A 23,324-nucleotide genomic window follows, 5' to 3' on the forward strand; every position below is an offset into this window, starting at 1 on the left:
GCCAGAGTTTTAATTTAATACCCTAATTACTACAACTAAAATGTTGCTTACTTCATGAGTTATTTGGGATCTACTTTAGGAATAAATTATATTCTTATGTGGCCTCTTTATATATTTTCATGGTTTAATATTTACCTACCAAAGTCTTGTTATATTTTCCTTTCTTTTTAAATTACTCAAACTTAATCAGCTTAAACTTTATCCTATAATTGTGGAAAAGTAATTTTCAGAAAAACCTGTAATTGTGTTCCATCTTTTGTCAGTTCTTTTCTCTAATCTAGTAGTTTTCAAGCGGATTTTGCCCATCAGGAGATATTGTGCGTGGCAATGCCTACAGACAATTTTGTTTATCACAACTGAAGGTGGGACAGTGCAACTGGCATTTAGTGGGTAGAAACCAATGATGCTGCTAAACATCTTGCAATGCACTGGAGAGTCCCTTGCAACAATCATCTGGCCCAAAATGTCACAGTGCTGAGGTTGAGAAACTGCTTTAATTCCATTGTGCTGAATGTTAACTCATTACTAAGATACAGCAATGGAAAGTTGTCCATTGTTGACTTAAGAGCCTCCCATTCTCCAGGTATATGGGTGCTTAAGGTGTGGCCTGGGGAAAACCCTGGGGTGACGCAAAAAAGATGTGAATAAAAACACAGATGAGAACCCAACTATTCTCTTAAATTAGCTATAAAGAGATGTACTACTCTTCTCACTAAAAAGAAAATACTTTTGGAAAATAGTTTTCATAAAAAAGATTATGTTAACATGTAATAGACATTATTTTTAAATAAATCAATAAGTATTTAAAATTTCCCAGTTCCAATTTCTAATACAGTCAGTATCAATCCATAGTTGCTGAGACCAAAGGGTTTGAGAACCACTCACTATCTGAGTACAGACTGAGAAAAGGGAACAGTGGGTCCCCTTGGTCACCTCCAGAAATCATTACTGGGTGATATTAAGCAGACAATCTCATAACTTTCTATCATCATTTATGAAAGATAGATAGGATGGTAAACTGGGTCCTCCTGAGTTTCAAAGGCTATTCTGAGGATGTTCAGAGCTTCATAAAAATGAACACATTTTTTAAAGGAATAAATAAGTATTCTTAAGTTCTGTGACTGAATGACTATACAAACTGAAATTGTGAACTTTTAGTATCTACAGCCAGTTTTTTCTAAAACTTGGCCATCATTTCAATTTTGAGAGAAAGGTTGTTTTCTGTTCTGTTGGAGTGCTTCCCATTTTCTTTACAGCTGTACAATAATTACTAAAGTAAAACCATTTTACATATTCTACTTTCAGGATGCCAAATTATAAAATGGGATTTTGGCTATAAATATGGTATTAATTTTAGACTGTCTATATAGTCGCTTACTGCATATAGCCAACACACATTTAATTCCTTCCAGCTCAAATTCAGCATCACCACAATTTTGCTACAGGCTGAAAATCAGACACATTTGTTATGATCTTTAAATGGCAACCACGCATGCAGTTCTTGCAAAATTCTGTCTCTTGTACAAAACGTGCTTAGGAGTCTAAATTTAGTAGTGATAGAGTAGGAACTCACTTTAGGGAAACTGTTATACATATAGATCTGATAAACATTGTAATAGAAAGCAACTCTCCAAAGGACAGTTACAGCCCTACATTTACAACTAAATGCTCTTCCTGAGGAAAAATACTTCACTGTGATTTTTCCAATGGTTCATCTTCAGGGATATATTTTTTTAAAAACCAAGCAATAAGTCTTTGCTTCTAAACAGTTTTATCTCACTGACTTTTTTACAGAAACACAACTCACATTTGTATATATTTTCCCACTATATTAGTTATTTTGGGTTTTCCTTATACTTGTAAAATGTCAAGTCACATTACAGAAACAAATCAAATATCAATGCAAAATACTTCTTTGTACTAGTATGAGTACTAGTCTCTGGCCACTTCACTACACTCATTTCTACTTGCCTTAGCGAGTAGAAATGGGAAAAAGAGAAGTTAAACCCCAAAGGTTTTATAGTTTCAAAACTGTTTTGGTCAAGGATTTAAGGTAGTAAAAAACAAAGAGACTAAACTAAGCTTGTTGAATGAGCAATAGATTTAACTATTCAAGTTTTTATGATACTATCAGTACTCAGCTGAAGGATAACCAACAGTAATCATAGGACAAACCTCAAGAACCCAAAATGTTCTCACAGCAAAAGAATGCAACTCCCAACTATGGCATGAGGACTAATATGAAAATCAAAATATTGTATCTCAGAAATACTTGTGAAAACATTTAATGAAGTTATAATTTTACAAGATTCAGCTTTTTCCTCTTTTGTTTTAACTTGATAACTTTGTCAAAACAGCTCCCAGTGAAAGAACTATGAAACAGCGTATTACAGAAAGATAGCAAATCTCAACTTCCTGGTAAGGCAGTCTGATTTTACAACAGACATTATACTTATTTATTTTAGTAAGTGGATATTTATATAAAGAGGCAATTTATATTTTCTCTTCACTTTGAGTGAAGGTTATCAGAATTGTGAACTACAGCTTTGTAGATCTGCTGTCATAATTAACATTAATCTTGAAGCTACACTGAAATTGAAAACAAATTTTAAAAACCTCTAATTTCTCTGCTAAAGCCTGAAGCTTGAACTTTGACAACACTGATGCTTGCACTATATATAATGTACCTGAGTTTTCTAAGATGATCAAATCTATTGCCCTGCACAAGGAAAAAATATCTCAACATACTTCATTACATAAATTATTTTAATTAGTGGCATTTCATAAGCCAAACTGCATTTTTAACATCTATACCTTCAAAGTAGCTTTATGCTTCCCTAAGTGACCTTTTGTGAGTCTACCTATAAATGCAATGACTATGACTGTGAGCCTGTAGGAGGCCAAAGAAAATCTTTTCTAACCATGTAGCAGAGTTTCTAATTCTCAGACCTGCTAGGGATTTATTCCTTTAAAAGACTGAGCATGGATATTAGTGGTAATATATGAATGTTATCTTGCAATGTGCTCAGAAAACATACATAGATTTCAGTTTAGAATGTGATACATTTCACTGTTTCTCCTACTTTTGGTCATTTTTCCCCTAATACGATTTTATTTAGAAAGTAAAAGAACATGGCTAGGTGCGATGGCTCATGCCTGTAATCCTAGCACCTGGGGAGTCCGATGTGGGAGGATTGCTTAAGCCCAGTTGTTTGAGACCAGCCTGGGCAACATAGTGGGACTCTAAAAAGAAAAAAAGTAAAAGAACACAATCAAAATACAAGCACACTATATAAAAGCAATGGAAACATTGTAAAAACCTCCTAAAAATGTTAAATATTTGTTGAAATAAAGATCTAAGAAAAACTTCAGGCTACATGGTGGCTCATGCCTGTAATCCCAACACTTTGGGAGGCTGAGGTGAGAGGATTACTTGAGGCCAGGCGTTCAGAACCAGCCTGGGCAACATAGCAAGACCCTACCAAAATGAAAAAAAAAAAAAAAAGAAAAGAAAAGAAAAGAAAAGAAAAACCTCAAAAATACTTCATGGCTTATCTCAGAACATCTTTGACAACTAGTATCTTGGCTTTAGCATGCCAAAGGACAGGAGTGAGCCTACATAGTAATTATTATTAGTAAGTGAGCCTACATAGATTATTCCCAAGGTTTTTGCTAATTTTAAACATAAAATTTGCCTTATAAATGTCATTTTCATTAATATCTGAATATATTATACTAATCTCTGTTCAGCACAGAATGATATGCATTTGTGTTTGTATACTTAACCATTGTAGCAAGCCCAGTGAAGTGCCGTATATCCATGATTGTCTGCTATGGCTGGATTTGCATCCATAGATGCTGCTGACTGCAAAAGGGCTCCGAGAACACCAATGTGTCCACAGGCAGCAGACAGGTGTATAGGCGTCCGGCCCCTGGTATCCCGAAGTAAGCACTTAGCACCATGTTGAAGTAACGCATCTACACATTCTTCATGGCCTGTAACTGCCTGAAAGAAAATAATTTACAGGTAGTCAAACATATTATGCTAAACATTACATGCCAATTTCAGCTAATTAAAAACTTTAAAGACCATACTCCAATATCCTTCCATTAATTAAAGCCACTTATCATTTTAGGAGTAATTCTGTATTTTTATTGGAAGTGGTTTAAAAATTCAGTTAAAGCAACAACTCTGTTAAAATGCAAATAGTATGAAAAGAGGAAGAGAGAAACTTGGTATTCAGTGAAAATAATGATATTTCAAAGGTGAAAAAAGATTAAGGTGTATAAGAAAATAAGTGAGATAATGGAAAGTCAAACTGACATTAATTCTACTCAAAGTTTTAGAGTTTTAAAATTTTGTTCTAACATTGTTCTCTAGATTAAATTATACTTTGTAATTGTTCAAAATTAGCATTTAAAAACTAAGATACTGAAAGAAATGGTAAAGACTATTTGACGAACATTTAATGAAGAGAAAATAAACATAACCTAGTTCAGTTCTAGGTAATATGAAGTTATAAAGGCTTTTTGAAAGGAAGAGCATATTTCTGCTTACCCCTCTATGCAATGCTGTCCTTCCCCACTTATCTTTGGCATCTACATTTGCTCCTTTGTTCAGCAGTGAGTAAACACAGTCTGTGTGCCCGTTGAGAACAGATAGCATCAGAGGCGTCCTGAGCAACAACAGGAATAGGTTCAGTGCTATCACTTAAGACTGTACTCTGGTTTTCGAAATACGCCCTTCTGCGATGCAACAATTATTTATCGAAACTTACTGTCCATTTCCATCTTGAATATCTACTGCATTCTGTGGCTCTGCATTTCCTATTAATAGCCGTAAGCATTCTGAATGACCATTTGTTGCTGTAAAGTGAAATTTAAACATTTCAGTAATTACATACAATTAGAAAATGTCCATCTTAGAGCACATCTTCCAGAATTTAATTTTGATAGTTTCACTGAATTTAATATGCAAGAATGAAAACTATAGGTACAAAGAAGGTTTCTACGGCCTTTGATTGTTAAAGCTGAACAAATATGAATTCCTCACTGTAAAACATGACAGGCAGACTGCCCACCCAGCACCCATCCCCTATCATCTGCCTTTAAAAGAATGCTCATTTTATTTAGCTGTCTGGCAGTGTGGTCAGGAAGAGTGCCCTGCCTCCAGCAAAGGGATGATATCATGATTAGACCAAGTTAATCACAACAACCCCATTCTCCTCTGACAGCGATCAGTTTTAAGGTGAGCAGCACAGGGACCAGGTCTGACTACTGAGATGCTGATAAGTCTAGAGGCTGCTGGGAAACACTTTTATCTCTGATAATGAAAAGCCCCCATTCCTTTCTGATTTTAGATGCAATCCTTAAAAGTAGCAGCAATGATTCCTGCAACATGAATGCAAATGTAAGAGAATAACAGAATTTAATCCAGAGCTCTGACAACCAATCCTGGAACTGAATCTGTCTTTGGATATTGCCTTTTTTTTTTTTTTTTGGAGACAGAATCTCGCTCTGTCGCCCAGGCTGGAGTGCAGTGGTGCGATCTTGGCTCACTGTAACCTCTGCCTCCTGAGTTCAAGCAATTGTCTGCCTCAGCCTCCTGAGTAGCTGGGATTACAGGTGCCCGCCACCACACCTGGCGAATTTTTTTGTATTTTTAGGAAAGATGACGTTTCACCATCTTGGCCAGGCTGGTCTTGAACTCCTGACCTCATGATCCACTCGCCTCGGCCTCCCAATGTGCTGGAATTACAGGTGTGAGCCACCATGCCCAGCTTGCCTTTGGACATTGTATGTGAGAGACTAAACCCCTTAAGCTATTTTCAGTAGGGTACTCTGTTATTTCTGGCTGAAATAATTTCAAATGATATATATATAGTACAAGAAAAATTATACATCTAAAGAATGCATGTGTTAAGTCCAAATGCATAAAATGGGCAAGGGTACAAGTAGAAGTAGTCCAAAGAAAAGAGCTTTTGAAGTAAGTTAAATCCTCTGCAAAATTCAGGTCCTGTTCATATATATAAAGTCTGAAGTTTAAATAAATACATTAGAAAAATGTATCGTGCATATGATACAGAAAGAACATCTATCACTATTTCTTCTAATTAAAAGATGACAAAACTAGCAAAAACAAGTTAGGTGCCAAATATTCTACAGTACGTTCCGACAGTTATATTAAATACTAATAGTTATTAAACTTGTGGCTTAAACCACCTCTCCCACCCTAGTCCAATTTGTATGCTGCACTCTGCCAGCAGCTCTCACAGCTTAGCAACAAAAAACAGTGTCATAACACCTGGGGATGTTCAAGAAGATCTTGTTTGGCCCAGCATTTTTCAAATCAGTTCTTTCACACTCAGTGCACAGTAGCTATTGATGAACGTTTGTGTCATCTAAATTCAATACCCAAACACCAAGCACAGCATCACTGTGGGAAAGAACTGGTAAACCTCCAGGAAAAAACCCTCAGTGTTCTTTTCATGGCTTATAGACGCTCTCTAAAGATCTCCAAATTTGAAAGGCATCTACAGATACAAGGCTTGCATTTATTGAATAGGTAGGCACTAACAGTAACCTGTGGTTCTTTTTGTGGGTAGGATTTATGCTGAACTATATGGCATTGGTTAACTACTTCTAAGGGACTGGCTAATGTCTCAGTTCAGTATTTACCTATTAAGAGTGCAACCACTCCATGCAAGCTTTCAATTAGTTCTGCATATGATCTGCAATTATAATTTTTCTAGTGGTAGATTAATATTTTAAAAATGTACTTATTTTTCACAGACCTCATCCAGTGTACAAAATTTATTTTTATTTTATATATTTTTTTATTATACTTTAAGTTCTAGGGTACATGTGCACAATGTGCAGGTTTGTTACATATGTATACATGTGCCATGTTGGTGTGCTGCACCCATTAACTCGTCATTTACATTAGGTATATCTCCCAATGCTATCCCTCCCCCTACTCCCTCCCCACAATAGGACCCGGTGTGTGATGCTCCCCTTCCTGTGTCCAAGTGATCTCATTGTTCAGTTCCCCCCATGAGTGAGAACACGCGGTATTTGGTTTTCTGTTCTTGTTTTGGTTTTCTGTTTGCTGAGAATTTGGTTTTCTGAGAATTCTGTTTGCTGAGAATTGTTTGCTGAGAATTTGGTTTTCTGTTTGCTGAGAATGATGGTTTCCAGCTGCATCCATGTCCCTACAAAGGACGGGAACTCATCCTTTTTTATGGCTGCATAGTATTCCATGGTGTATATGTGCCACATTTTCTTTATTTTATATTTTAGGAACAGGGTTTCATCATGTTGCCTACAGTGCAATCAAACTGAGCTCAAGTGACCCTCTTGCCTCAGCCTCCCAAGTTAGGTGGGGAATACAGGCACGTGCCACCAAGTTTTGCAAACTGATATATAACTTCACTCTTTTTCAGAATAAGATAACAGCAAGTAATGCATTTTAACCTCTTGTTCAAACCATATAGTAGTGTATATACATTTATTAGCGGTTCTAATCTATTATTAAAATATTTTTCTCAGCCCCACTTGAACATCTGATAGCTTTGAAAGGCGGCTCTGGGAGCAACAGTGGGTGTTATCAACAATCTTCTAAAATGTAAGCTTCCCAAAGGACTAGAAAAAAAAATTCAAATGCATTCTTAAGGATCACGCTATAAAAATAGAGAGTTGTGAATCTGCATCTGCCAGTGATACACAGTGGGTAACAAGTCATTTCACTGACTTGGTTATAGACTTTCATATTTTAACCTATCTGCTACATCATAATATCACAATATGGAATAGTTCTTGCATAAAGTAATTGCTCTGTAAAGCCTGTCTGCATAAATGTTTAATGCAGTACACTGGTAAAGTAAGTCAAAATGTGTATCACTTGTTAAATGAAAGATGATACCAATCTAAAATAACTTCTACCAGAAAGAAATACTGCATTGTTTTGTTGATAAAGTGTTTCAGAAGTTAGATTATTACATAAACCCAACTTCCAAGGCAGAAAATTTTTTTAGTGATGATAATCTTGTTGTTGATATTCCCTGAGAATACAATCATTTTATCACTTAAAGTCAAAATTTCCCCAGACAGTTGTAGTTCCTGGTAATCTCCTTGGGTCTGGAAACTTTTGAAGAGCCAAGTTGACATTTTTCAGCTCTTCAGGCCACTGGATTTTAGAGGGAGACGTCCAGAGATAAGTCCAGGCTATAGCACAGCCTTCAAAACAACACAGGGGCATCTCTGATCCTGCCCTACCTAAGCTTTGGTGGTAGTGGGGCTTCTGTCTGGAGAAATGCCCTCAAAGGGTAACCATTAGGTGTGACATAGAATTGGCCAATGTTAGCATCTGCAGCCATCATCAAAAGATGAATCCACTGCCACTGCCCCGTGAGGGGCCCCTAAAATTGCAGAAGGTATCAGCAAGGAGGCTGCCCAGGTTGTTTTCCAAGAGAGGCCACAGGAGGAAGGGAGCTACTTGGGGGCACTTAAATCTTTTGTGCAGAGGAGCTTCTTTTCATGAGAGCAGGGGAGTTTTAATGACTTCTTAAACACTTGTGTGGGACAGGCTTGAGCATGAAGGAGGTTTTAAGCCAGGCACAAAGTTAGTTTCAAATACTAGTTAATAAATCTATTTTTATTTCCTTTTTTGCACAGAAGCTGGTAATCTAGGACCTACATGTAAACAACTTTATATGAATATTTTTTGTACTTGGTTTACTTGGATTGGTATAATACACTATATTTAAGTTCCTTGAATACTGTGGATACTCCTAATGTTTATGAATGACTGAGGCTGTGTAAATTAAGGGACATTTGTGTGAATAAAGTTATTTGGTGGGGTCAAAGAATCCATATGATTTGGGGGGAAAAAAAAAGGCAAAAATTTTAAAGACAATTAACCAGAAATATTATATACCAGAAATTGAAAGAGATTAGACAGGAAGTAATAAATAAATCAAGCATAATATCCGGCATACCTGCTGCATGTATAGGTGTCCTCTTCAAAATGTAATCTTTTACTAAGATTGAGGCTCCCTGATTAATGAGTACATCCACACATTCAACATGGCCCTTAAATGCTGCAAGATCTAGGGGTGTTCTTCCACTACTATTTCTGACATCAAGATCTAACAAAGACTGTACCAACACTTCCAGTGCTTGATGGTGACCATGGTAGGCCTAGAAATAAATAAAAATGTAAATTTTAAAAATATATATTTAGACTGACTTCCTAAATACTTAAAAAAATGTAAATAAGCAAACTTGTCTTCATATTATCATCCTATTTAAGATAATCCAAACTTCTACAGTGAGAATTCAGGAAGTTAACTACAGATTTTTCTAATAATCAACATAGTAGGTTGGCTACTGTGGTAGGGAATAGGCATTCTAAAAATAATAAAAGTTTAAATGACAGGTGATCTTTTCATGAGTATACAATGCTTGGCTCATGGCAGACATTCAATGGATGTGTGACAGGGATTTATTCAAGCCTTGATTTCAAGTCTGATTCCAAAAAGCCTGTTTTTGTTTTGTTTTGAGGCAAGGTCTTGCTCTGTTGCCCCAGCTGGAGTGCAGTGGTGTGATCATAGCTCACTGCAGCCTTGACCTTCTGGGCTTAAGTGATCCTCCCACCTCAGCCTCCTGAGTAGCAGGGACCAGAGGTACACGGTACCACGCCCAGCTAATTTTTCTTTTAATTTTTGTAGTGATGAGGGTCTTGCTATGCTATCCAGGCTGGTCTCAAAATTCCTGGCCTCAAGTGATCCTCTTACCTTGGTCTCTCAAAGTGCTAGGATTACAGGCAAGAGCCACTGTGCCCAGCCAAGTCTGTGTTCTTAATCACAGTTCAGTGCTCCACATCAACTCCAAAGACAGCTAGCAACTTGAGTTGAGTCAGTGCTTGAATATTCTGATTTCTCAAATTAAACTGACTATACCCACCCCATAATGTGCCATAGCTAAAAAAGAAGTAATTCTTTTAGCAAAGAAATATGTAACTGAGCCCTGCTTGAATATCACCACATACCAGGCACTGTCCTAGCTGTACAAGAGTAAGACTGAAGATTTGTCAGACTGAAGTTGCCTTATTTTTTTTTTTTTTGAGACGGAGTCTCGCTCTGTCACCAGGCTGGAGTGCAGTGGCATGATCTCAGCTCGCTGTAACCTCTGCCTCCCTGGGTTCAAGCGATTCTCCTGTCTCAGCCTCCCAAGTAGCTGGGATTACAGGCGCACACCACCACGCCCCAGCTAATTTTTGTATTTTTAGTAGAGACAGGGTTTCATCATGTTGGCCAGGATGGTCTCGATCTCTTGACCTTGTGATCCATCCACCTCAACCTCCCAAAGTGCTGGGATTACAGGCGTGAGACACTGCACCTGGCCCGAAGTTGCCTTCTTCATACAGTCTAATAAAAGGGCTTTCCAGAAAAGTCATTTCAAAATCCAACATGGCAACTGAACATGTATTATTTACACTGGACTAAATGCTGAGCAGGACATAAAGAAATAAGTAAACTTCAAAGGACTACAATGCCATTTCTCGTAGAAACTGTCAGAAAGTAGCAGCAAGAGATAACGTCGCTCTGGGCCTTACTGATCTCTTTATAATGAATCTGTGTAGAAACTTGATTACTTAAGCTTGACTATCTCAAAGATTAAAGTGACTATAGGTAGCAGAATTCTGTTTTAGGATATCTAACTTTGTTCCTCAATACTAGGTCAATGAAAATCATGCTACTGAAAGAATGAACTCTGAGGAACCATACGTTATATAGAAGACAGTATACAAAGAAGAGGTTAGCCAGTTGCGGTAGCTAACACCTATAATCCCAGTACTTTGGGGAGGCTGAGGTGGAGGGATCATTTGAACAGGAGTTTGGGACCAGCCTGAGCAACAGAGTGAGATCTCATCTCTGCCAAAAAAATAATAATAATAATCAGCTGGGCCTGGTGGCACGTGCCTGTGGTCGTAGCTACGCAGGAGGCTGAGGTGGAAGGATCACTTGAGTTTGGGAGGTACAGGCTGCAGTGAGCTGGGAATGTACCACTGCACCCCAGCCTGTGTGACAGAATGAGATTATATCTCTAAATAAATAAAAATAATAATAAATGAAGTTGGGCATGGTCACTCACACCTATAATCTCAGCACTCTGGCAGGCCAACACAGGAGGATTACTTGAAGCCAGGAGTTTGAGACTAGCCTGGGCAACAGTGAGACCTTATCTCTACAAAAAAATAAAGAATTAGCCAGGAATGGTGGTGTGCGCTTATAGTCCCAGCTACTCAGAAGGCTGAGGGAGGGAGGCTCACTTGAGCTCAGGAGTTCAAGACTGCAGTGAGCCGTGATTGTGCCACTACACTCCATCCTGGATGACAGAGTGAGACACTGTCTGAAAAACAATAGAAAAAATAAATAAAAAATAAAAATGAAAAGACAAGAGAATGAATAGGAGCCATGATGATTTGCCACAGAGCCTCCCCCCATGATATCCTCGTATGGGACTGAGAGAAGCAGCCCAAATGTCCAGTATGAGCAAAATTAGGAATCAAGACCAGTTTCCCTGAGCCTCAGATCAGTATGTTTTTACTGTACCAAGTTGTCCTGAATGGGAGAGTTTCGAATAAGAAATTAAAGTAACTTCTCAAAACCTCCTATAGATAGATATGAAAAGGAAAAGTGGTGGTATAATCATATTTCATTGCATCTAATTACTAAATTATTTCAATTTTTAGCTTAAAAACACTATTTAGTATACCCATGTCACAGCAGCGCTTACTCATAATAGCTAAGAGATGGAAGCAACCCAGCATCTATTGTCAGATGAACGGATAAAGAAAAATGTGCCATATACATAATAGAGTATTATTCAGCTTAAAAATGAAGGAAATTCAGCCACATGCTACAACATGGATGAACTCTGCTAGATGAAATAAGCCAGTCACATAACACAAAAAAATACTGTTATGATTCCACTTAGATGAGGTATTTAGATTAGTCAAATTCATAGGAACAGAAGGTAGGCTGGTATTACCAGGGACTGGGGAAAGGAGAAATAGGGAGATGTTTAATGGGTACAGAGTTTTAGTTTTAATCTTTACAAGATAAAAAAGATTCTGGAGATTGGTTATATAGTAATGTAAATATACTTAACACTGCTGAACTGTACACTTAGAAATGGTTAAGAAGGTACGTCTTACGTTATGTTTTCTTTTTTCTACCATTACTACCATATACACATACAAAATCTCAGACAAAAAAATAGTAATTGTGAGAGGGAGAGAGAGAGAGAAAGACCAACCCACTGATCAATGTATAGCACATTGTTAATTTGCAAGCACAAAAAGAGAAACTTGCCAAATTGAAGGGTGGCGAGAATACAAATGAGAAATTTCTAAGGAAACAACATCATTAAACTGATAACTAAGTCCTAAAGACTGCAGAGCTTTTGGGAGTCTTTAACATGCTACTTGTTGAACCTCCGCAAGGGGGAAATAGTCTGGCACCTAGAAAGTGCTCAAGAAATGACAGTGAAATTATTATAATGAGAATGATGCTGCTGCTGCTAATGCTGCTCAGTCTTCATTTCTTTTCATCAATAGTAAAATGGCTATTTTTTCCATGCTGGCTTTGCCTTGTCAGACTTATTTACTATGCATGTCTGGGAGAGGTCATGGTGTTTCCAAGGACTCAAAGGGCAAAGAAGTAGAAAGCTTTAAGAATGCTTTCTTAGTTATTGAGAACATGATAGGAAGTATCATGGGGAGAAACGGCAGAAAATTTAATGTATATATGTCAGTGTTAAAACACACGCAAGGAGAGTATTAAGAGAAAAAATAATAGTACATATGAAAAGAAACATTCAAATGAATCACTGAACTTGTAGTGCTCCACACTGAATTAAGGATACATCCTTACAAGAATTTTACTAAAAATCAGGGATCTCACAAACAGCTGGTGACAGTACCCTGGTCTCCTGATTCTCAAAGTACCCCCCCTTCCCTACAACTCTAACATGCTTTGTCTCAAAAATAAATTCTTTCAGTACAGAAAGCTAGATTAGGATCTACTTGAAATTTAAGGTAGTAAGTTCTCATTTGACTTAAAAAATTGTCACATTCTTCCCTAACCTTCTTCATTTAGTGATTGACACTGGAAAAAAATTTAGAGGAGTCTTAAAGTGGAAGAGACATAACAGACAATGTAGCCAAATCCTATAGTGTGAGCAACTGAAGGACCAGTGAACACACAATCAGTTAGCATCCCAAGATTACAAAGTAAGCAAAACATTGTAGAAATACTACAGAATGTGTGTGTATACCATCTGCTTAGCCAACTTATAAGGCATTCCACTAGGGCAGCACATTTTAAAATTCACCATCACAGGCATATTTTCTGTATTTTCTCCCTTTGTCTCCCCAGAAGGCCCTGGGGAAAGCCTAAGGATCATTGTCCTTTTTTTTTCCCCCCAAAGCAAGAAACAGAAAAAACAAAAACCCAGCACATTAAATAATTCTCTGAATTAAAGAAAGTTCTTAAAGTTTTAATTCCATGATAACTATTACATGGACCAAAAGTTTATGGTACTAGTTTGAGTCAACACAAATAGGTATTAGATATTTTCAGTAAATCAGCCATCAAGTTGGCTATGAAGGCAGTACTCACAGCCAAGTGTAAAGGGCTTATTGTTGCTCTATTATCTGAATCACTCAGCATGTCTGTTCCTGAGGTTTCCATTAACTGAAAAAGAAGAGGCATTTTAAATGTCAGAAAGACACACTACAGCAATTATTCTCTCCCACTCCCCCAGTTCAAATCCACTTTAGAGTATTACTTGGCAACTCAGCAAACTTATAAAACATGATTATTATGAAAGTGTAGTAAGGATAAGGAGCACAGACTAAGAGCTTTGAAGACAGGCTACAAACTAAGAGTTTGGGGGAAATGCTACTTAATTGCCACGAAGTAAACATCTTCCTTCCCTCTGTACACAAGATTTCTGTCACCATCTTTGCGCCTAATATGTAAAAACACTTTCAGCTTTAATGACAGCAAATAGATAAACATAACTGGTAGGAGGGAATTGAGTAATACTAATTGGTGAGAGGTAATTGACTAATACTTACAACATCTAGAGGAGTTTCACTTGCAATCTGAAATAAAGGTCAAAACAAAAATATTTAGCTTGGGAAGTATTCATCTATAGTAAGTCTCAACTTACACAGGGCTTTGCTAACTTTTACTCTAAACCTGTGCTTCATTTGGCTCCAAAAAATTAGATGTTTTGAATAAACAATTTCATATCACAATAGACATCAAATCTATATACACAGGTCTAAAATTTTGGTGTGAAGATCCATAATAACGTAGGAAGACAGTTATTTTTGTAGCAGGGCTCTAAGTGCTACATTAAATTGTCAACCTCCCTTTTCTTTTGTATCTACTCTCCTTGAATTTTATTTCCCCTTGAAGGGAAGCAAAGTTTAACGTAATTTAATAAGGTAAGTCTAAATAAGAGAATCTTTAACCTAAAGTATCTGTTACAAACATGAGAGTATCTTTTCTTTGACTTTCCTTCTGGTTTGGTAAATCTGGGTGAATGGTGGTATTATGTTCCAGAATCAGACCACAGTAGAAATAAAAACTTTCTTTGTAGAAGTGGAGTCTCCCTTATTAGGAGGGGTTGTGAAATAAATGCACCTTTTGGAATTCCCTAAATATATGGGGGATATATTCCTTTCACAGGGACTTTTATTTCTCACATAAGACACAGTTATAGTCTTTTAGAAACTTATGAGAAATATTTATTTAAAGGGGCAGGAGAATACTGTAGACATGAACATGGGGTAATCAGTAGCCCTCTTCAGAGATCTAATTTTCTCCTTTTTTAAAAAGAAAAGAGAATGAGATATATCTTACTAAAACAAGTATGAACTTATGACGTATATAAATTCTGAAAATGTTAGAAAACAAAATGGAATTTGTTTCTTGATCCATTTATTCTCATTTTTGTTATATTATTAGACTATAAACTCACATTAGGTCTTTCACAAGCATTCAGGAATCTTACCAGCTGAAGACATAGACGGTGACCATAGGCAGCTGAATAATGAACTGCATTGTATCCTTGCTTATCACGGATCCCTGGATTTGCATCGTTTCTTAATAAGTATTCCAGGCACCTATATATAACAATAACATACTGAAAATTCTAAATCCTGCATGTTAACCAATGATAAAAAAGAGTCTGAAATTAAAAACTGACAATTTTTCTTATACTTGAGTAATATAAAAATCGTAAATGTATTACACTATAAAAATCTGTCATTTAAATAACATTGACTAAAGTATCATAAAAATGCAAATGAAACATTCATGAGAATCTTCTTGATTCAAAGTGGATACCTCAAAAGTCTGTCAGACGGCTTTTTTAACACATGAAGGCTCTTTTTTACACAGTCTGTATCTATACCACCACCTAAACAACGTTGGATAGGATTAAACTTTTGGTGGTGGTGAGTACATAATATTGGCAATATTACTATTTATCTATCTAGAACACAGAATGAGTAAATTTTTCATCATGAAGCTCAAGAAAGGATGTTAAACAAAACAAAACCCCAAGAAACCAAGGTCAGAACTCAGTGAACCTGAATTAGAGGACTAAGAAGAGGTATATAAACAGAGTAAAATGGTAAGAAGGTATCCATAAGAGATACTTCATTTCATTTCTGTGATATTAAAATAAGAAGAAAATAATTTTAAAAAACACTGTATGTAAAACCACTATGGAAAACCGTCCAGAGATTCCTTAACGAACGAAAAGTAACACTACCATTTGATCCAGCAATCCCATTACTGGGTATCTACCCAGAAGAAAAGAAGTCATTATTTGAAAAAGGCACTTGCACATGTATGTTTATAGCATACAATTCGCAATTGCAAAAATATGAAACCAGTCAATTTAGGCTATCAATCAATGAGTGCGTAAAGAAAAATGTGGTATATATACACCATGGAATACTATTCAGACATAGAAAGGAACAAAGTAATAGCATTCGCAGCAATCTGGAGTTGGAGATCATTATTCTAAGTGAAGTAATTCAGGGATGGAAAATGAGTATCGTATGTTCTCACCCATAAGTGGGAGCTATGAGGAGACACAAAGGCACAAAAATGACAGAATGGACTTTGGGGACTCAGGGGGAAGAGTCCCCAAATTGTACCCAATATGTAGTCTTTTATCCCTCATATTTTACTCCATGTGAGGGATAAAAGACTACACATTGGATACAATGTACATTACTCAGGTGACCGGTGCACCAAAATCTCAGAAATCATCAATAAAGAACTTATCTATGTAACCAAAAACCACCTGTTCCCCAATAACTATCGAAATAAAATAAAAATAAATTTAATCATGTGTTTTTTTGGTCATTCGTTCTGTTTATGTGATGGATTACGTTTATTGATTTGTGTATGCTGAATCAGCTTTGCAACCCAGGTATGAAGCTGACTTGATCGTGGTGGATAAGCTTTTTGATATGCTGCTGGATTCACTTTGCCAGTATTTTATTGAGGATTTTCGCATTGATGTTCATCAGGGATATTGGCCTAAAATTCTCTTTTTTTGTTGTATCTCTGCCAGGCTTTGGTATCAGGATGATGCTGGCCTTATAAAATGAGTTAGGGAGGATTCCCTCTTTTTCTATTGTAGGGAATAGTTTCAGAAGGAATGCTCCAGCTCCTCTTTGTACCTCTGGTAGAATTCGGCTGTGAGTCCATATGGTCCTGGACTTTTTTTTTGGTTGGTAGGCTATTAATTATTGCCTCAATTTCAGAGCCTGTTATTGGTCTATGCAGAGATTCAACTTCTTCCTGGTTTAGTCTTGGGAGGGTGTATGTGTCCAGGAATTTATCCATTTCTTCTAGATTTTCTAGTTTATTTGCGTAGAGGTGTTTATATATTCTCTGATGGTGGTTTGTATTTCTGTGAGATTGGTGGTGATATCCCCTTTATGTGTCTATTGGTGGTTCGTATTTCTGTGAGATCGGTGGTGATATCCCCTTTATGTATCTATTTGAATCTTCTCTCTTTTCTTCTTCATTAGTCTTGCTAGTGGTCTGATTATCTCAATAGATGCAGAAAACGCCTTCGACAAAATTCAACAGCCCTTCATGCTAGAAACTATCAATAAACTAGGTACCGATGGAAAGTATCTCAAAATAGTAAGAGCTATTTATGACAAACTCACAGCCAATATCATACTGAATGGGCAAAAACTAGAAGCATTCCCGGATGCCCTCTCTCACCACTCCTATTCAACATACTGTTGGAAGTTCTGGCCAGGGCAATCAGGCAAGAGAAAGAAAGAAAGGATATTCAATTAGGAAAAGAGGAAGTCAAATTGTCTCTTTTTGCAGATGTCATGACGTATATTTAGAAAATCCCATCGTCTCAGCCCAAAATCTCCTTAAGCTGATAAGCAACTTCAGCAAAGTCTCAGGATACAAAATCAATGTGCAAAAATCACAAGCATTCCTATACACAAATAATAGGCAGAGAGCCAAATCATGAGTGAACTCCCATTCACTATTACTGCAAAGAGAATAAAATACCTAGGAATCCAACTAACAAGGGAAGTGAAGGACCTCTTCAGGCAGAACTACAAATCACTGCTCAACGAAATAAAAGAGGACACAAATGGAAGAACATTCCAAGATCATGGAGAGGAAGAATCAATATTGTGAAAATGGTCATACTGCCCAAGGTAATTTATAGATTCAGTGCTATCCCCATCAAGCTACCACTGATTTTCTTCACAGAATTTGAAAAAACTACTTTAAAATTCATATGGAACCAAAAAAGGGCCTGCATTGCCAAGACAATCCTAAGCCAAAAGAACAAAGCTGGAGGCATCATGCTACCTGACTTCAAACTATACTACAAGGCTACAGTAACCAAAACAGCATAGTACTGGTATCAAAACAGATATATAGAGCAATGGAACAGAACAGAGGCCTCAGAAATAACACCACTACAAGCATCTGATCTTTGACAAACCTGACAAAAACTAGCAATGGGGAAAGGATTCCTTATTTAATAAATGGTGCTGGGAAAACTGGCTAGCCATACGTAGAAAGCTGAAACTGGATCCCTTCCTTACACTGTATACAAAAATTAACTCAAGATGGATTAAAGACTTAAATGTAAGACCTAACACCATAAAAACCCTATTAGAAAACCTAGGGAATACCATTCAGGACATAGGCATGGGCAAAGACTTCATGACTAAAACACCAAAAGCAATGGCGACAAAAGCCAAAATAGACAAATAGGATCTAATTAAACTAAAGAGCTTCCGCACAGCAAAAGAAACTATCATCAGAGTGAACAGGCAATCTACAGAATGGGAGAAAAGGTTTGCCATCTACCCATGTGACAACGGGTTAATATCCAGATCTACAAAGAACTTAAATTCACAAGAAAAAAATAATCCCATCAAAAAGTGGGCAAAGGATATGAACAGACACTTCTCAAAAGATGACATTTATGCAGTCAAGAGACATATGAAAAAATAGTTATCATCACTGATCATCAGATAAATACAAATCACAACCACAATGAGATACCATCTCACGCCAGTTAGAATGGCAATCATTAAAAAGTCAGGAAACAACAGATGCTGGTGAGGATGTGCAGAAATGGGAACTCTTTTACACTGTCGGTGGGAGTGTAAATTAGTTCAACCATTGTGGAAGACAGTGTGGCGATTCCTCAAGGATCTAGAACTAGAAATACCATTTGACCCAGCAATCCCATTTCTGGGTATATGCCCAAAGGATTATAAAGTATCATGCTACTATAAAGACACATGCACACGGTATGGTTACTGCGGCACTATTTGCAATAGCAAAGACTTGGAACCAACCCAAATGTCCATCAATGACAGACTGGATTAAGAAAATGTGGCACATATACACCATGGAATACTATGCAGCCATAAAAAAGGATGAGCGCATGTCCTTTGCAGGGACATGGATGACACTGGAAACCATTACTTTCAGCAAACTATCACAAGATCAGAAAACCAAACACTGCATGTTCTCATCATACATGGGAGTTGAACAATGAGAACACATGGACACACGGAGGGGAACATCACACACCGGGGCCTGTCAGGGGCTGGGGGAGGGATAGCATTAGGAGAAATACCTAATGCAAATGATGGGTTGATGGGTACAGCAAACCACCATGGCACATGTATACCTATGTAACAAATCTGCACATTGAGCACATGAAAGTATAATGGCACACAAAAAAATTAATTAAAAAACATTATATAGGGCCGGGCTCAGGGGCTCATGCCTGTAATCCCAGCAGTTTGATAGGCTGAGGCGGGCAGATCACGAGGTCAAGAGATCGAGACCATCCTGGCCAACATGGTGAAACGCTGTCTCTACTAAAAATACAAAAATTAGCTGGACATGGTGGCGTGTGCCTGTAGTCCCGGCTACTCGGGAGGCTGAGGCAGGAGAACTGCTTGAACTTGCGAGGTGGAGGTTGCAGTGAGCCAAGATCACACCACTGCACTCCAGCCTGGTGACAGAGTGAGACTGCATCTCAAAAACAAACAAACAAAAAACAAACCCACCCCTGACCCCCACCCACACACAAAGAAACACAACAGTATATAGGCCATAATTTATAACTTTAATAAATTTTATTATGGCAAGAAAAAAAAAAGGCACTGAAAGAGAAATGAAAAAATTCTCCCTTAGTTTGGTACCAGTGATCTTGGGCCATAAAGGTGAAATAGCCTCTGTTTATTCATTTGATACATGGAGAAGCCAGCTAAATAAAGTCTATTCACGTTCAAATTCCAAGTCTATAATTATTCAGTGATAATTTGTTTGGTATTCAAATATGTCTACCCAAATATTAAACTACCTGGGGAAAAAAATTCTTTAAACAAATACTCCTTGTTAAAAGTTTCCAAAATCACACTGAAGTCACATAAAAACAAATGAAAAGAAATTCTAAAGCAATGTAACTAATCTTTCAGTAACTCTAGCTCACAAATATATGAGAGCCATTATTTCAAGGCCAACACTTATTTCCTTAAATGCTGAATTTTTTTTTTTTTTAATTTATTTATTATCATACTTTAAGTTGTAGGGTACACGTGCATAACGTGCAGGTTTGTTACATATGTATACTTGTGCCATGTTGGTCTGCTGCACCCATCAACTCGTCATTTACATCAGGTATAACTCCCAATGCAATCCCTCCCCCCTCCCCCCTCCCCATGATAGGCCCCGGTGTGTGATGTTCCCCTTCCTGAGTCCAAGTGATCTCATTGTTCAGTTCCCACCTATGAGTGAGAACATGCGGTGTTTGGTTTTCTGTTCTTGTGATAGTTTGCTAAGAATGATGGTTTCCAGCTGCATCCATGTCCCTACAAAGGACGCAAACTCATCCTTTTTTATGGCTGCATAGTATTCCATGGTGTATATGTGCCACATTTTCTTAATCCAATCTGTCACTGATGGACATTTGGGTTGATTCCAAGTCTTTGCTATTGTGAATAGTGCTGCAATAAACATACGTGTGCATGTGTCTTTATAGCAGCATAATTTATAATCCTTTGGGTATATCCCCAGTAATGGGATGGCTGGGTCATATGGTAAATCTAGTTCTAGATCCTTGAGGAATCGCCATACTGTTTTCCATAATGGTTGAACTAGTTTACAATCCCACCAACAGTGTAAAAGTGTTCCTATTTCTCCACATCCTCTCCAGCACCTGTTGTTTCCTGACTTTTGAATGATCGCCATTCTAACTGGTGTGAGATGGTATCTCATTGTGGTTTTGATTTGCATTTCTCTGATGGCCAGTGATGATGAGCATTTTTTCATGTGTCTGTTGGCTGTATGAATGTCTTCTTTTGAGAAATGTCTGTTCATATCCTTTGCCCACTTTTTGATGGGGTTGTTTGTTTTTTTCTTGTAAATTTGTTTGAGTTCTTTGTAGGTTCTGGATATTAGCCCTTTGTCAGATGAGTAGATTGCAAAAATTTTCTCCCATTCTGTAGGTTGCCTGTTCACTCTGATGGTAGTTTCTTTTGCTGTGCAGAAGCTCTTTAGTTTAATGAGATCCCATTTGTCAATTTTAGCTTTTGCTGCCGTTGCTTTTGGTGTTTTAGACATGAAGTCTTTGCCCATGCCTATGTCCTGAATGGTACTACCTAGGTTTTCCTCTAGGATTTTTATGGTATTAGGTCTAACATTTAAGTCTCTAATCCATCTTGAATTAATTTTCGTATAAGGAGTAAGGAAAGGATCCAGTTTCAAATGCTGAATTTCTTAAAAAGGTTTAGATCTCTTAGAAATTACTTTCAGAATCTTTATTGTAATATCTTCAGTGGCAGCAAATATTTATCATTAAGTGCAATTTTGATATTTATGTTCAGCTAAAATTCTTTGGAATCAAGCATAATAAAAAAATAAGATTAAGCTGGGTGCAGTGGCTCATGCCTGTAATCCCAGCACTTTGGGAGGCGGAGACAGGCAGATCACCTGAGGTCAGGAGTTCAAAACCAGCCTGACCAACAGGGAGAAACCCGTCTCTACTAAAAATACAAAATTAGCCAGGCGTGGTGGCGCATGCCTGTAATCCCAGTTGCTCGGGAGGCTGAGGCAGGAGAATCACTTGAACCCAGGAGGCGGAGGTTGCAGTGAGCCAAGTCTGCACCATTGCACTCCAGCCTGGGCAACAAGATCGAAACTCTGTCTCAAAAAAAAAAAAGGTTAAAGTGGGTATCACTATGATAAAAACAAAACAAAACAAAACCCAAGTCTGGCTCTAAAGTAACAAGACTGGTGTTTTGTTTTGTTTTGTTTCACAAACTAGCTCTGAGGACATGTCAGGAAAAGGAAGCGTTTCAGTCAGTGTGTGAACTCTGTTTGTACATAGCCTTCGTTGGTGCCCAATTCAGAGGACAGTGCTCACTGGGATGTAGAAAAAGCCTGCAAGTCTGTAGGAATACTTTACAGGCAAAAACATTTTACCCAAGGGCATAAAAAAAAAAAAAAATTTAATCAAGTTCTCTAGATGTTGGTGATAAAACAGAAATGGTTCTCCCTTACTAAGACCTGAATACAAGACTTATTCTAATATAATTTCTTCTACTGGCATACCTTTCAGATTTTGCTAAACAATATAAATTTTCACAATTACTCTGGGTAAGCATTATCTCTAACAAATGAAAAAGATTACTGACACTAAGTTAAATTTTGACTTTTCCCAAATCCTTTTGGCTAGAATATGGCAAACCAAGGACTAAACCACCTCAGGTCTTCACTTTATCCATTGTTCTACGTTCCCACAAAGTTTTGGAACAGCGGTTAATCAGTTACAGTTATAAGTTAACTAGGTGCTTATAAAATACTGAATCACAAAATTACTTGATCTTGAAAATGTGGACTTCATTAGAGGATGGGGGCAGGACAGTCTGTCTACTCTTTTTTCTGCTTGTACATTAACACATGCTCATTTTATAAAACCCAGACAATTAAGAAATGAAGATTCTCTATAATCTGTCCTCTGAAATAAAATATATACACAAAATCTGAAAAAAATACTTAAGGCTAAACAATATTCTGTTATAATTTTTCCTCATTGTTAGGCAAATTAAGTATCTTCATCCCCACTAACCACAAAGGTTAAAATCAGAATGCATTTCAAATTATTTAAATTTATCCTACTCTTACCCTACCACTAATGAACTCTACCACTTTGAGTTCTAATGCAAGTTCAGACTGATTCAAGTTCATGTGTCCCATGGCTGGTCAGAGCCCTGGGTAAGGACGACTCAGCCAGGAAAACAGATGTGGTATTGTCACTCCCAGAGGCCCTCCTTCCTCTCTACTCTTCCCATGGCATACAATAGTTCTTACCACCACCCACAACCCCACCCCGGCCCAAAAAATCAGTTTTAAAAAATACAACTAACCTTTATAGGAAGATTAGGATGTGTCAGAACTGCTCCAAGCAATTGATGTATACTAAACCACTTTAAACTCTACATAGTCGTGACTGAGTTTAGACTATTATCTCCATTTCACAGATGAAATAGGTACAGAGAGGTTAAGTAATTTGCGAAGGTACCATAGTAAAAGGCAGAGCTAGTATCAAACATTGCTCTTACATACATACACAAAATAAGCTTAACAAAGTTATTGAATGTAAGTCACATACAAAAGGCAAATATATCTTCTATATATCAACACAAAAAAATTTAA

General features: G+C 37.3%; 1 protein-coding gene across 11 annotated transcripts in view; it reads right to left on the bottom strand.

Annotated features, from left to right (window-relative positions):
- ANKRD28 (ankyrin repeat domain 28) overlaps positions 1-23,324 on the bottom strand; it is a 196,861-nt gene that overhangs the window by 14,202 nt on the left and 159,335 nt on the right. For all 11 annotated transcript variants that reach the window (XR_003118099.1, XM_025375724.1, XM_025375725.1 and 8 more), the window contains 7 exons: positions 15,091-15,202; positions 14,147-14,173; positions 13,686-13,760; positions 8,997-9,198; positions 4,779-4,866; positions 4,559-4,676; positions 3,787-4,006 (listed from right to left, as the gene is read on the bottom strand). Coding sequence is in view for 10 of the 11 variants with exons in the window: in XM_025375724.1 (XP_025231509.1) it covers positions 3,787-4,006; positions 4,559-4,676; positions 4,779-4,866; positions 8,997-9,198; positions 13,686-13,760; positions 14,147-14,173; positions 15,091-15,202 (842 nt within the window). In the remaining variant the exon portion in view is untranslated. The remainder of the gene's footprint in view (positions 1-3,786; positions 4,007-4,558; positions 4,677-4,778; positions 4,867-8,996; positions 9,199-13,685; positions 13,761-14,146; positions 14,174-15,090; positions 15,203-23,324) is intronic.

Source organism: Theropithecus gelada, chromosome 2 (genome assembly GCF_003255815.1).
Source record: "Theropithecus gelada isolate Dixy chromosome 2, Tgel_1.0, whole genome shotgun sequence".
NCBI classification, from domain to species: domain Eukaryota; kingdom Metazoa; phylum Chordata; class Mammalia; order Primates; family Cercopithecidae; genus Theropithecus; species Theropithecus gelada.